Source organism: Marmota flaviventris, chromosome 10 (genome assembly GCF_047511675.1).
Source record: "Marmota flaviventris isolate mMarFla1 chromosome 10, mMarFla1.hap1, whole genome shotgun sequence".
In the NCBI taxonomy this organism is placed as follows: domain Eukaryota; kingdom Metazoa; phylum Chordata; class Mammalia; order Rodentia; family Sciuridae; genus Marmota; species Marmota flaviventris.
In genome coordinates this window covers 120,334,278-120,347,725 of record NC_092507.1, presented here as the reverse complement: position 1 = coordinate 120,347,725, position 13,448 = coordinate 120,334,278, and the positions used below count along the sequence as shown (strand labels likewise).

At 44.7% G+C, this 13,448-nt stretch overlaps 1 protein-coding gene across 3 annotated transcripts; it reads left to right on the top strand.

Annotated features, from left to right (window-relative positions):
- Window positions 1–28: 28 nt before the first annotated feature.
- On the top strand, window positions 29–9,732 carry Chtop (chromatin target of PRMT1). 3 transcript variants are annotated; one of them, XM_027920777.2, is made up of 6 exons: window positions 43–305; window positions 1,490–1,571; window positions 2,894–3,047; window positions 5,641–5,824; window positions 6,609–6,746; window positions 8,529–9,732. In XM_027920777.2, exons 2-6 carry the CDS (start codon window positions 1,507–1,509, stop codon window positions 8,732–8,734), a joined length of 747 nt encoding a protein of 248 aa, XP_027776578.2. In that variant the 5' UTR covers window positions 43–305; window positions 1,490–1,506; the 3' UTR covers window positions 8,735–9,732. The 3 variants fall into 3 exon arrangements, with proteins under 3 accessions (XP_071474515.1, XP_027776578.2, XP_027776577.2); XM_027920776.2 differs by having other exon boundaries at window positions 5,638–5,824; XM_071618414.1 differs by lacking the exons at window positions 5,641–5,824; window positions 6,609–6,746; window positions 8,529–9,732 and adding an exon at window positions 3,753–5,631 and having other exon boundaries at window positions 29–305.
- The last annotated feature ends 3,716 nt before the right edge of the window (window positions 9,733–13,448 follow it).

Genomic DNA, 13,448 nt, shown 5'->3' with positions numbered 1-13,448 from the left:
CGGTCCTACTCCGCACTGAGCGTGGCAGCCATTTTGTTTTGGACACCGAGCAGGAGTTGGCGGCGGCAGCTGTGGAGGCACAGACGAAAGGCAGAGAAGGGCAGGCCGGGCGACCAGGCGGATTGGCCGGCTAGGTAGTCAACCTAAACGAACGAACCGCGCATTCTACCGCTTACTTATTTAACCAACCGCCCACCTAGTGCACCCGAGCCCCTCCGCCGTCAACCCAGGTTCGGCCGGTCCCCGGCCGCCCGCCGCAGCCGTGGTGGCAGCCCCGGGAGGAGCGCTGGCGTCCGTTTCCTTTGGTGCGTTTCGGTGGGAGGAGGGGAGGGGTGGTGGAGGGGGAGGGTGGCGGACGGTCCAGCGGCTAGGGAGGCCGGCTGTGGGCGCCGAGGCAGCGTTGGCGGGGAGGCCGGCTGTGGGCGCCGAGGCAGCGTTGGCGGGGAGGCCTACGGGGAGGGGGCGGAGCCCGAGACGGGGCGGGGCCCAGGTGGTGGCGGAGGCGGGCCGGCCTCGGCGGCGCTGGGGTCGGTGGGGGTTTACTGGGGGAAAGGGGTGCCAGGGATTGAACTGAGGGTGCTTAACCACTGAGTCACGTCCCTGCCTGTTTTGCATTTATTTAGAGACAGGGTCTCCCTGAGTTGCTTAGCATCTCGATTTTGCTGAGGCTGGCTTTGAACTCGCGATCCTCCTGCCTCAGCCTCCCGAGCCGCTGGGATTACAGGCGTGCGCCACCGCGCCGGGCAGTGGTAGGGATTTAAACGAGGACTGGTGGACCTCGTGGCGGCTTTAGGGTTAAAGTCTGAGAGGGCTCTGGAGAGCTGACTCCCATATGAATGCTCATTTAGGAAACCTCTCCCACTCAATCCCATAAATCCCTAATCCCTTGCCAAGGCCCCTGAAACTGGGCATGCCCGTGTGTCTTCCCTGGATCAGTGGGTCTCAACTTTGCCCATTAGGCTGCTTATTTCCCACTAATTGCTGATCCCTGGCCTCTGCCCCTGCCACCAGAGACTGGTCTGGACCCCTGGCATCTGTATTTTTAAACGTTTCTTAGCCAAGTCTTTTGCAGCCAAGGTTGAAAAAGGTTCTCTGTATTTAAAGCCAGATTTTTTTTTTTAATTGAAGATTGAACCCAGGGGCACTTTACCACTGACCTATGTCCCCAGCCTTTTGTTTTGAGACAGGGTCTGAGTTGCTTAATTTTTGTCATTCTCCTGCCTCCAGGCTCCGAGGTGGCTGGGATTATAGGCATGTACCACAGTGTCAGGCTAAAAGCCAGACTCTTAAACAATTTTGGCAGATGTTTGCTGTCCTTGGCCTTAAAATTTTTAATAATTTGAGACAACACTCATAAACTCCTATAATGAGTTTTGATTTTCAATAACCAGTGACATAGACCTTTTCATTCATTGTTTTGGACTTGTACCTTTTAGAAATAAAGTGGCCATTATTCTGATTTCTTCATTCTGCATGTCATCCTTTGTAGATTCTCGGGATTTGAAGATGGCTGCACAATCAGCGCCGAAAGTTGTGCTAAAAAGCACCACCAAGATGTCTCTAAATGAGCGGTGAGGCAGCCAACAGCAACTTCAGCTCCTTCCTAAGAAAACATTACTTAAATGGCCCTGGGGTCCAATGCACAAAAACGTTGTAAGCTAAATACCAACAGAAGGCTACAGACCTCTGTTCTTAGTTGCATCTTAATGTGGTACACAAAACCAATTGGGCGGTTGTTTCAAAACCCCATAACAGTAGATTTTTATGTTAAGCTGTCTGAAATATTTATCTGGTGGGATGTATTTTAAAAAGACTCCTCGCGCCCTCTCTTTTCTTCAATTTTTTTTCTTTTTTTTTTTTTTTTTTGCATTGATACAGGGGTGGTGCAGCACGGTAGCATGATATACCCTGGCTGCAAAAGGCTTGCTGCCCAGTCCAAGGCCAGCAGTGTTGTGTCTGGCCTGTAAGAGGCAGGTAGCAAGCCATGAATATGTCCAAAGGCCCTCGAATGCCATTCCTGGGCCTTGTAAGAGGCACTTGCTTTGCTCCATTTCACTTTCTTTCCATTCTGCTTTTTAGTTTGTTTTTGTTTTGGATTCTTTTAACAGTTAAGTGTTCTTCTGTCTCATTCCATTAAGCTTAACCATGTCAGATATAATAGAGAAATATTTTCACAGGCTCTTAAATGATTAAACTAATATTTCTCAAAAGTACTCACTTGGAATTGGAAAAAATGATCCTTTGAAACTGAGAAAAGGTATTTAAAGGCAGTTTCTATCTGAGAGCTTTGTTCATTCAGTATATTTGGCCAGTAATCTTTATCAAGTTGATGTTAAAATGTCTATTTTTGCTTCTTCTGAAGCATATATACTTCTTATCTCTGAGGATATAGAACATTAATTACTTATATTCACATGTTCCTAAGCAACATGTATTTATAAATTGATACACTCCTAAAATTTATGTGGATGTATGATTTCCCTGGCTTTGAAGATGCTCTAGGCCTTCCTCGTATTTGCCCTTAAACTGAACCCTTGAGTTCCCAAAGTTTAGGCTTTCTTTGTTTGTCTTTGAAACTACATCTTCTGTCTCTTGTCATCATATCTGCTTATTGCGTGTTTTTCATACTTTCCACCTCTCTTAAGAGCTGTTACCTGAGCCCTTGTTATCACTTTTGATTGTGCTGCACTTAGCTGCATTTCTAAGTTTCTGATTCTTGCAAGTTTTGTGGAAACAGAGGAGTCTTTAACCCACATCAGCCTTGATCTAAACGTACCACTTTACTTAAAAGTTCGTGGGATCTGGAGCTCCTGGTCTAGCAAGCCATGAAAATGCCAATAAATGTTTTGTAATAAAGCTTTTATTTAAACATCCATTTTGTTCGACCTTGAAGCTTTACTAATATGCTGAAGAACAAACAGCCGATGCCAGTGAATATTCGAGCTTCGATGCAGCAACAACAGCAGCTAGCCAGTGCCAGAAACAGAAGACTGGCCCAGCAGATGGAGAATAGACCCTCTGTCCAGGCAGCATTAAAACTTAAGCAGGTGAGAGAATGTGTCTTAATGCTCTGAAGCAGCTGGTGGTCTGTGTCAGTCAGTCCGCTGAGGGTGTCTGGATGCCATGGATGATGACAGAGGCTCAGGGCCAAACCTGAAGCTTCTATGAAAGGGAAGTTCAGAGAATTACAATTTTGGCAGGTACTGATAAATAATGTTTTATTATTTCTGTTTTAGGGAGTTTGCCATCTTTGTGGCCTGTTTGTGTTATCAGTGACTATTAATCTCTTACGTTTGGTCCTTTACCCTAAAAGTAGATTTAATGGATTTTTTTTGATACAAAGAACCTTTGTTTCAGGTTGGGGTATAGCTCAAAAGAAGAGCACTTGCCTACCATGTGCAAGGCCATGGATTTGATCCCCAGCACTGCCCAAAAAAAGAGAAGGAAAGAAACTATTTGTGTTTAGATGATCTTCAAAATATCCTTTACTTCCTGTTAAGTGATCTATATCCTAGGGAAATAATTTTATTCTTCCCTATACAGGGAATTTGGCCTTAGTCAAAAGTTTTCAGTGCTAAAATATACAAAAAGTATAGTGACTTTTGTTTCCACAGCACCTGAAGTTTTATCAGTACATTAGAGCAAGAGTTCTGAGTAGCTAACTTAAGAATTAGTGAGGTTCTCTTTCGAATTTCCAGTAAGAGATAAATCTATTCAGACCTGAAATAAAACCTGCTCTTTATTATTCATAGACTTTATATGCAAGTCCGGACATTGGCTGTGGAAGGATATGTCCAAGCTGTGGCTGGGCGTCCGGAGGGCGATGCCATGCAACTGTAAGGACTTTAACTGGTAGCACTGCATGGCTGTGCATAAATTCAGCAGTTAAATATAACACCCTCCCACCCTTATTCTGAACCACTGGCTCACTGACCAAAAATAAACAAGGCTTTCTGCTTCAGTTACCTTAAGCCTTGTAGGACTGGATCCATCTCTGACTCAGGAAAGCCAGAAGCAAAAGGCACCAACAAAGGACCTTTCAGCATGAAGCTTTCAATATAGGCTGTGCGAGAAGTAACCTCCAGAGCAACACTGTCAGACGCTTCTGTGATGATGGAAATGCTCTGCGCTGTCCAGTACAGTAACCACTAGCCACATACGGCTATTCAGAACTTTAAATGTAGCTAGTGCTGTGGAGGAGCTTCAATAGCCACATGTGTCCAGTGGCTGTCTCAAATAGCAGCTTTAGAGTGGAAACCAGTGGTATAGTGGACATCCTTAAGTGTCCTATCAATGTTAGAGGCCAAGATTGGTAGCAGCTAGGGATGGGGATAGGAGGAGAACTCTAGGCACTGTGTAGTTCTTCATTGAAGCATAGAACTCAGGAGAATCGATATATTCAGGAAAACTGAACATGAGGCACTTACAGAATATAGTCTTGACCTCATGATTGTGTGCTGGGGCTCTGAGTGTAGCTCAGTGGTAGAGCATGCGTAAGGGTATGGATTTGACCCCTAACACTACAAAAACAAAATAATTGTGTGCTAATTAGAAGAGTGAGGACAGTCCCTTAAAGTTGGTTGCACCTCCTGTGCTAGATGTCTTTCTCTACTGATCAGAAGCGGCTTGTTATCTTTATCTTGTGCTAGGAAGTTATGCCTCACAGCACAAGAGGGCTACTATTGGCCAGAGGGGGACAAGTTATTTGTGGGTTGAACCTGAGTGTGCATAAACTTCATTTACATTCATGTTGTAGAAAAATAGGCCTTGGTTGTGTGTTCAAAGCTACATTGATGAAATTTCTTTTGAAGAATTTTTTAAGATGTGATCCTCAAGGATTTATTTTTTTGAGAACAGATTATTGAAAATCTATCTCTGTAGTATGTCCTTGTCCTCATATGTGCCCCTTTGTGGTTAAAGTTCACCTGTGTTAATTCTAACAGTTTGGCTGGCTCTCTGGAGATATATTTTTGTTTGTTTTGAATTAAAAGTTATAATATTGGCTTAAGGGAGATGTTTGCAAGTGTAGATATGGAATTATGGATTTCTAAGAAATTTAAGGAAAGGAAGTTTGACTCTTGTGTTTATTTGCATCTTAAGGTAAAAAGTGGACCGTCTGGAGATAGATACTCAAAGGAAAAATGGAGCACATTGGCCTCTTTGAAAAATCAATCTTGTTCTTAAGTCAAAAGAATTCAAATGAACTTGTAATTTAAATTGTGCCCAGAGTGTGGTGAACTTCCTGTGGTGTTTGAGTAAGCCTTTGAAGACAGTAGTAGTTCCTGGGCAGGTATGAATTAAGTCATGTCATTGTCAACCTGGGGTTCAGAAACAGCAAGTGTTCTTATTAAAACCTAAGTTCCAGCTGATGGTATATGACTTCTATAGCCAAATCAGTGAGGTGATTTGTGGTGATGCCAATTTCATGGGGTCATACTGAAGCTTCTTAGAGTTTATGCTCTGGAATTCTTTTATAGCATGTTCTGAGAACAAAGGTTTCTGATTTGGGATCCTTAATGATACCCACAGCAGGTTATTTCCCGCCATCTCACTTGCTTCCTTTTCTCTGCACTTAGAATTGCCACCTCTCACTGAATTGCTTTTTTGATCTCAATCCTCCAACACCTTTTCTTCCAGAAGAGCTTAAAGCAGCGCCTGGGTAAGAGTAACATCCAGGCACGGTTAGGCCGACCCATAGGGGCCCTGGCCAGGGGAGCAATTGGAGGACGAGGTCTGCCCATAATCCAGAGAGGCTTATCCAGAGGAGGACTACGTGGGGGACGTGCCACCAGAACCCTGCTTAGGGGCGGGATGTCGCTCCGAGGTCAGTGCTTTGTGTACCTGATAACTGTTGGGCCCTGTCCCCTTTCCTTTTCTCTTGGGCTGCTTATGGACACATTTGTTTAACATCTTTAATACTAAATTTGTATTAATATAATTAATAACTTTTGAAATCACATTTTTAGTAGTGCTGCATGCCTTTTATTGATACCATTCCTTTTCTGGTAATGTGCAATGGTGAGAGGCTATGACCTGCATAACAGGTAATTCATGTCATCTCCATTTCATTTTAAAGCACCCTGCTGCTGCTTGAATCAAAGCACATTCAAGTTGTAGAAATAAGTCAAGTTTAAGAAATGTATGTTAGCATATATATGAGGCCATGGGTTCAATCCCCAGCACCAAAAAAATAAAGAAATGTATGGGTCTTCGGCCTATATCAAAACTAAACATGTCTGTTCCTGGTGCTAGCACAACACTGTTAATCATCTGAAAGAAAGAGAGGAAAAGTTGACCAATAGTACTTAACCTATATCTTGTAATTTGGGCACTGCTATTCTATTCCCTGTATAGTTTTTAAATTTGTTAAAAGTATGTACTTAATTAACTCCCAACTTCCCAAGATGGATTTGTGGTCAGAAATGTTGAACTGATACAAATAATGAGCAACTTAATCTGGTCACACTCTCAAGTGTGCAGCTTGCCCTACCCAGCTTACAAACTAACTGAATTACTTTAATTTAACCCTCACCGCCTTCCTTTGGTTAGAATCTACTTTTGTTTCTCTTGGATTTACCTGCATATACATTGTATGCCTCCTCTCCAAGGTCAAAACCTGCTCCGAGGTGGACGAGCCGTAGCTCCCCGAATGGGCTTAAGAAGAGGTGGTGTTCGATGTCGTGGAGGTCCTGGGAGAGGGGGCCTAGGGCGTGGAGCTATGGGTCGTGGCGGAATCGGTGGTAGAGGTTAGTCAGCTACCAACTTCAGAGAGTAGCTCCCCCTATTTCCTTCCTTTAAAAACTCAGAGCCACCTTTCTGCACAGCTTCAAGTCACAGGCAGGCTTGTTTGTTTGTCTTGTTTTGTTTTTTGAAACTGGCTTATTTCCTAAATTCACATGCTGGTAGATTGAAAGTCTGTCATAATTTTTCTAAGAGCCAGTCAGGTACATATTACAGAACCAGATATTATGCATTGTTCCCCTAGGGTCTTACAGATTTAAATTTTTAAAATTTTAAATAACAAAGTGGTTAGTTTGGAATTTTGTCTTTTACTATTTCTGCCCCATCACTACCACATGCCCATCTTCTAGCTTAAAACCTCACATTAACTCAGATAAGAATAGAGGAGGCAGCCTGGGGGTATGGCCCCTGGCTTCAATCCCCACTACCCTACACAAACACACACAAAAAATGTGAACAGAAAGAAGGTAGTAAGAGGCTGGGAATATAGGTCAGTGGTAGAGCTCATGCTTAGCACCATGAGGCCCTGGGTTCCATCCCCAGCATGGGGAGTGAAAGTCGAAGAGGGTGGGACTTGGCACTGAGCAGTGGCTCTGAAATAAGTGAAGTTTCTGCTTATGGGGAACCAGAGAGGTTTTTCTGATAAAGGTAGGAAATTAAATGATATTACTGTCAGTTAACTAACTGGCTTTTGCTGATAATCTTACCTTTGAGGTCTTGATATTTGTCTTTTGATCTCATAACCCATATTGGGGAGGGGGAAAATTGGTGGTGGTGTTTTTGCCAAATCTCATGGGGGCTTTCTGACTTAGAATTTAGTGAGAAACTCCCACCACTGTCTGTTCAAGCGGAACAGCCCCTGTGTGTATTTGCTTCATTCCTTTAAAGTGTGTTGTGGGTCTTCACAATTTATAACCCGGACATTGCCAAAGAAGATATTAACTGGGAAAGGGCATTAGATAGCCAAGGGCTATTTTTTTCTCTTTCATTATATACTATGTGGGTTTTTTTGTTGTTGTTGTTTTTTTTTTTTTTTTTTTTTTTAGTGAAATGCAAGGTAGTTTGGTTTCAGGATGAAATAGGTTGTTTTCAAATTATCTCAACTTGATTTTTGAGAGATCACATGGGTAGGAAGATTAAAATGACTCTTCAGAAAGCTGGGTGTATTTTGTTAAGTGAATTGAAACTACCTCTCAGATAACCACCTTGTGAGGTGCCTAGAATCAGAGATAAAGAGGCTGGTACTCAGCATGTTTTTCTAATCACATTGTCTGTGTCAAAGAGAAACCCTCAATAACCTGACACATGGAGTCAGTTCATTAGCCTTAATAAAATTAAGGAGAGAACTTTCCAGAGGGTATCAATTAAAGCTTAATTTGAATGTCTGCCTTCGCATCCCTGATTCTCTGTGCCCTTTTTACTACCTCCCTGTTACTAAATTCAATTATCTATTATGTATTTTAATTATGAATTTAGAGGGGGGTCTCAAACATTAGGGAATTTCTTTCTTAGAAGAGATAATCTGTTTATTAGCCGATTATTTTCCATTTGTTGATTTAAAAAATTTTAGATAGTATTTAGAGAGGAGCATGTAATAAGGGATTCATTATATGTGCTTTCCATGTGTTGCTTTCTATCCAGTGTGTTTCTTGTTTCTCCAGATTTCTCCTCCTCTCTGCCCTGCCCTTCAGCTTTCTCAGCTAGGCCCCACTGCTCTAAGGGGCATTTACGTAGCTCCCATTAAACCTACTTGTAACTGTCTTTTTTTCTTCCCCTCCTTGGGCCAGGTCGGGGCATGATAGGTCGGGGAAGAGGGGGCTTTGGAGGCCGAGGCCGAGGCCGTGGAAGGGGAAGAGGTGCCCTCACTCGCCCTGTATTGACCAAGGAGCAGCTGGACAACCAGTTGGATGCGTACATGTCGAAAACTAAAGGACACCTAGATGCCGAGTTGGATGCCTACATGGCACAGACAGATCCAGAAACCAACGATTGAAGCCTGCCTGCCTGTCCTTCTGTGAGAGACTCTTGTTAAGTCACCACATCTGTAAATAACCTTGAGATAACAGATGAGAAGAAACTGATTGATGCTGGAAGGACCTATCTCAATAGGCTGTGGACTCACCTGTCACCAGTTTGTGCATTTAGTGTGTTCCTTTTACTTTTTGATACTGTGTTGTATGAAACTCTTTTTTTCCTTTGATTTAGTTGGGGTTTTTTTGTTTGTTTTGTTTTCCTCTTCCCTTCACCCAGACTTTGAAGATGAATGTGTTGGCCTTGTGGGTAGAACACTTTGCCTACCTCTGCCTCCCTTCACCTATATCATACACTGACATTCTCTGTGCCCCCACAAAAAGTTCCAGAAAGAGCCAGTTTTCCTCCTTGATGCCTTGGTTTCTGAGATAGAATTCTGTTGTACATCCTATTTAATAGCCTCTTAGAAGTGTTAAGAAAATCTGGAGCTGAAAAATAACGTTTTGCTGCATTGTTAATGATGTAGTAAATTGGGAACATTGACATTGCTATAGGGACACATAACAGGTTACCATGGTATCTGCTTTGACTGAAGTTGCTACCAGGTGCATGGATACCACATCATTGATAACCAGCATGCTGGATTGGATACGTGTATTTTCTACCCGCAGATGAGATTTTTGAGCTTGCCTCTTGGTGGCTTTGTATCATATCCAGAGGGATGGGCTGCCTTACACCTGCAATCGAGAGGAAGAAGCCCTTTGGTTTGACTCACACGGCACAGGGAGAGGAATGGGGCAGTAGGGAGACCACCACTGGAAAGGATCAGGAGCTGCCCGTGCCAGAATGCAGTTATCATGTTTGTCCCAGGCCACTGTTGGGCTTCTCCATTGTTGGCTTTATTTGATCCTCTTCTTTCTCTTGAAGGTTTAAGTTCAACCATATTCTGTCAACTGTTCCCAGTTTCAGTGGAATCCTGTATTTCTGGTTCATTATAACAAATTGTTCTCTCAAATCCAACCAGGACTCTCTCTCTATTTGTTGGGCTCCTGAGGTGCTGTAGCTCTTTTAATGTTATCTTAATGTACCCCTTGTGTAGTTGAGAATCATTCCTGGTCGTATTAAAATTCTTGGTTGTGGGGGAGGTGAGGGTGACTTTGAGGCAGAGGGTGAAAGTTTTTGCCCTCCTTTGATCCATTTATAAAGTAATGAACTGGCTATGGGAACCTAAATGGAGATAGTCCTTGGACCCTAACATAATTTGCCTTGTTTGGCCACCCACAATAAGCCCCTTGCCATTGATTGAGCTGCTGTGTGGCATCCTACACATTAGGATCCTGGAGGGACATTTTGGTCATGACAACCTGAACTTGGATTCTTACCTGTTTGAGATGGGACATCCGAGGAACCCAGAGAAATTGAATAGTGACTAGGCAAAGTTAAATCCCCTAGCTTGGCTCCTTCATCTTTTCTAGTGCAGAAGCACAAGCAGCAAGAAGAGCTGGATGTTGGGGTCCCCCTCCCCGTAGAGGAGGCTGATGCTTAATTGAAGGCCTTAGCAAAGAGGTGGCCACTGTAGCCCAGGTCCCATTTTTCTGGGCCTCTTAACTCACAAAGGAATTCCTCCCCCAGGGAGAGGCACTGGAAGCTCTGCCCTAGGAGCTCCTCACTGGCTGTTCATTGCAGTTATCTAATTGTCCCGGGACCTGTCCCCACTGCCATCCTCAGTCCAAGGTAAGTGCCCCAGGAAGAGTAGGATGGGTATGCCTGGCTGCTTTCACCCACTTGGCTGCCATCTGCTGAAGGCTTTGAGGCCAGCAAGGCATTGTTTCATAGAAGAACATTGGGAACATGGAAAATGTAAAGACAAGGGGGGATGATATTCCCAGTTCATAGAACGAGGAGACAGCTTATAACAGAGTACTTTGACGTTCTGCATACACGGAGTATAACTTACCATTCTTGTGGTCATGGGGTTACACTGGTCGGGTGTTTGTATGTGAACTAGGGGGAGGAGCAGTGGGTGTCCAGGGTAGGAGAGGTCTCAGTGTGTGGTTGTCCTGGAGCCTGATTACTGAAGGGCTTGGCCTTTGTAATTTGGGTGGTTTTAATAAGCAGAGCACACAGGATGATTCCTAGAACTCTAGTATGACAGCGGGGCAAGGTCCCAGCTACCCACTTGACACTGCCTAAAGTCTTAATGGCAGTGTCTCAGGCTTCCTATGGCCTTTTTAGGCCCCCCAGGAATGCAGCCCACAGAGCCTCTGGAAGTGGGGCAGGCGTTGGAGGGAAGCAAGGGGTCCAAAGAGACCAGAACCTGAAGGGGGCCTGGCCTGGTGCTACCCCTGGTACCACTGCAGGCCCACCTCTCATTGATTGTCCAATGAGCATGGGAAGGGCAAAAGGGCCCGAGCGCCATTTTCCTGGGGTCCTCTAGGGACTCACCTCTTGCTCTCCTCTTCCCCAAATTTCATTGACAGACACTTGACCTCTTGATTTCTCGACCTTTCCCCAAAACCACCCTTTAACCTCTTACAAGGGATCTCTACGGTCCAGACTTCTTTATTAAGGTTTTAACTGGAAATGCCATTGAGAGAATGGTCCAGGTGCCACCTGACTGCACCCTGTTCACTACGGGTGGCAGTGTGGACCCAGCAGGGAAAGGGGTGGAGGCTTCCACTCCTTCCTGAGTGGGCTTTCGGACCTCTTCCACACCCAGGCTGCAGACCCCACCAGGCCTGCTGGGGGCCCTGACATGTGGCTCAGGAGCAAGAGGGAAAAGATGAGAGGAAATCTGTAGCAGGTAAGAATGACACCCAGAGGTGGAGAGAGGTCTGAGATGGCTCTGGGACCCACGAGGGCAGCAGGCCCATTGTGAGCCTGTGTTGGGTCAGGGCCCGAGACTGACAGCTGAGGCCTGCAGGAGACCCCCCTAGGGTATTCACTTTACACGTAGGTTGGACATATTACATTAATTTATGTACCCTCGCTGTAAGGCTATTATCTGCTCAAGAAAAAACACCCGGGGGCAAGAAGGGGACACAGCAAAAATTCTATCAGGAAGAGTCTTGGGTGAAAGGGGTTCCCCCAAATGTCCTGAATCTCTCCTTTGGGTTTTTGTTTTTGTTTTCCTGTACTGGGAATTGAACCCAGGGGCACTTGACCACTGGACTGTATCCCCACCCCTATTTTTGTCTTTTTTTTTTTTTTTTTTTAGTTGAAGATGTCTATTTTTCTCTTTAGATATGATACATGACAGTAAAGTATACTTTGACATTCTTCATACGTGGAGTATAACTTACCATTCTTGTCATTGTGGAGTTGTGGGTTTACACTGGTCGTGTGTTCGTACATGAACATAGGAATGTTATGTCAGATTCTTTTTTCTCTTCTATTCCCATCTTTTCTCCCTTCCCTTTATTCTCCTTTGTTTAATACGATGAACTTCTGTTATCCCCCCATCTTATTGCATGTTAGCATCCACATATTAGAACATTTTGCCTTTGGTTTGGGGGATTGGCTTATTTCACTTAGCATGATAGTCTTCAATTCCATCCATTTACCAGCAAATGCCATAATTTCATTCTTTATGCCTGGGTAATATTCCATTGTGTATCTATACACCACATATTCTCCATTCATCTGTTGAGGGCCCCTGGGTTGGTTCCATAGCTTAGCTACTGTGAATTGATGTAGCTGTGTTACTATAGTATGTTGATTTAAAGTCCATTTGGTACCCAGACCTTTTTTTTTTTTTTTTCAAATTTTAAGAGAGGGTCTCACTAAGTTGCCAAGGCTGGTCTTGAACTTGGGGTCTCCTGCCTCAGCCTCCTGAGTCCCTAGGGTGACAGGCATGTGCTGCAGTGCCTGGCTCTCCTTTGGATTTTTTTTTTTTAGTTGTAGGTGGACACAGTACCTTTTTATTTTTATGTGGTGCTGAGGCTCGAGCCCAGGGCCTCACACATGCTAGGCAAGCGCTCTACCTCGGGGCCCCAGCCCCAGCCCTCCTTTGGATTTTAACTGAAAGCACATCCTTCCAAAATTTCAGGGGAAGAGCCAGGCATAGAACAGAGAAGACAACGATGATGAGAAAGACAAAAGTGGACCAAAGGCCCTCAGTGACCTCAGCACTCAAGGCCAGGACCACATCCTTAGTCTCTCCTTTGTGATGAGCAGGAGCCCTGGAGTCTGACCTGAGAATTCACCTGGGGGGACGTGGGGGATGGTAGCCCTCTGGAAGCACCAGCTGATAAGCTGGAAACCAGGCTTCCTGCTGCCCACCCTGACCCTCCCCTGCCCACTGCCACATTGCCCCTTCAGTTCCTCTGTTGGAACACTCTAGGGCTCCCCAGGGTTCTGGCCTCCCAGAAAGCAAGCTGGACCAGGAAGGAATATCTCAAACCTGTCCTTTGGATCTGACAGAGGCCCAAGAAGCCAGACTCAGGTGATCCTTCCCAGTTGAAGCATTACCAAGTCACCATTCTGTGGCCCCCTTCTCCCAAAAGAACCTCAGCTACAGGGTGCAATGCTACATACCTGTAATCCCAGCTGCTTAAAGTTTAAAGCCAGCCTCAGCAATTTAGCAAGGCCCTAGGTAACTTAGGGAGACTCTGTCTTAAAAAGTAGCCAGGTACGGGGTGGTGAACACCTGTAATCATAGCAACTCGGGAGGCTAAGGCAGGAGGATTGAGAGTACAAACCCAGCCTCAGCAACCTAGCAAGACCCTTTATCTAAT

What these genes read in the sequence shown, in the direction of transcription:
- Chtop (XM_027920776.2), top strand. Translation starts at nt 1,507, where the DNA reads ATGGCTGCACAATCAGCGCCGAAAGTTGTGCTAAAAAGCACCACCAAG. An exon ending in GGGCGGGATGTCGCTCCGAG is followed by an intron (nt 5,825 to 6,608) that starts GTCAGTGCTTTG and finishes CTCCTCTCCAAG; the next exon opens with GTCAAAACCTGCTCCGAGGT. An exon ending in TGGCGGAATCGGTGGTAGAG is followed by an intron (nt 6,747 to 8,528) that starts GTTAGTCAGCTA and finishes TCCTTGGGCCAG; the next exon opens with GTCGGGGCATGATAGGTCGG.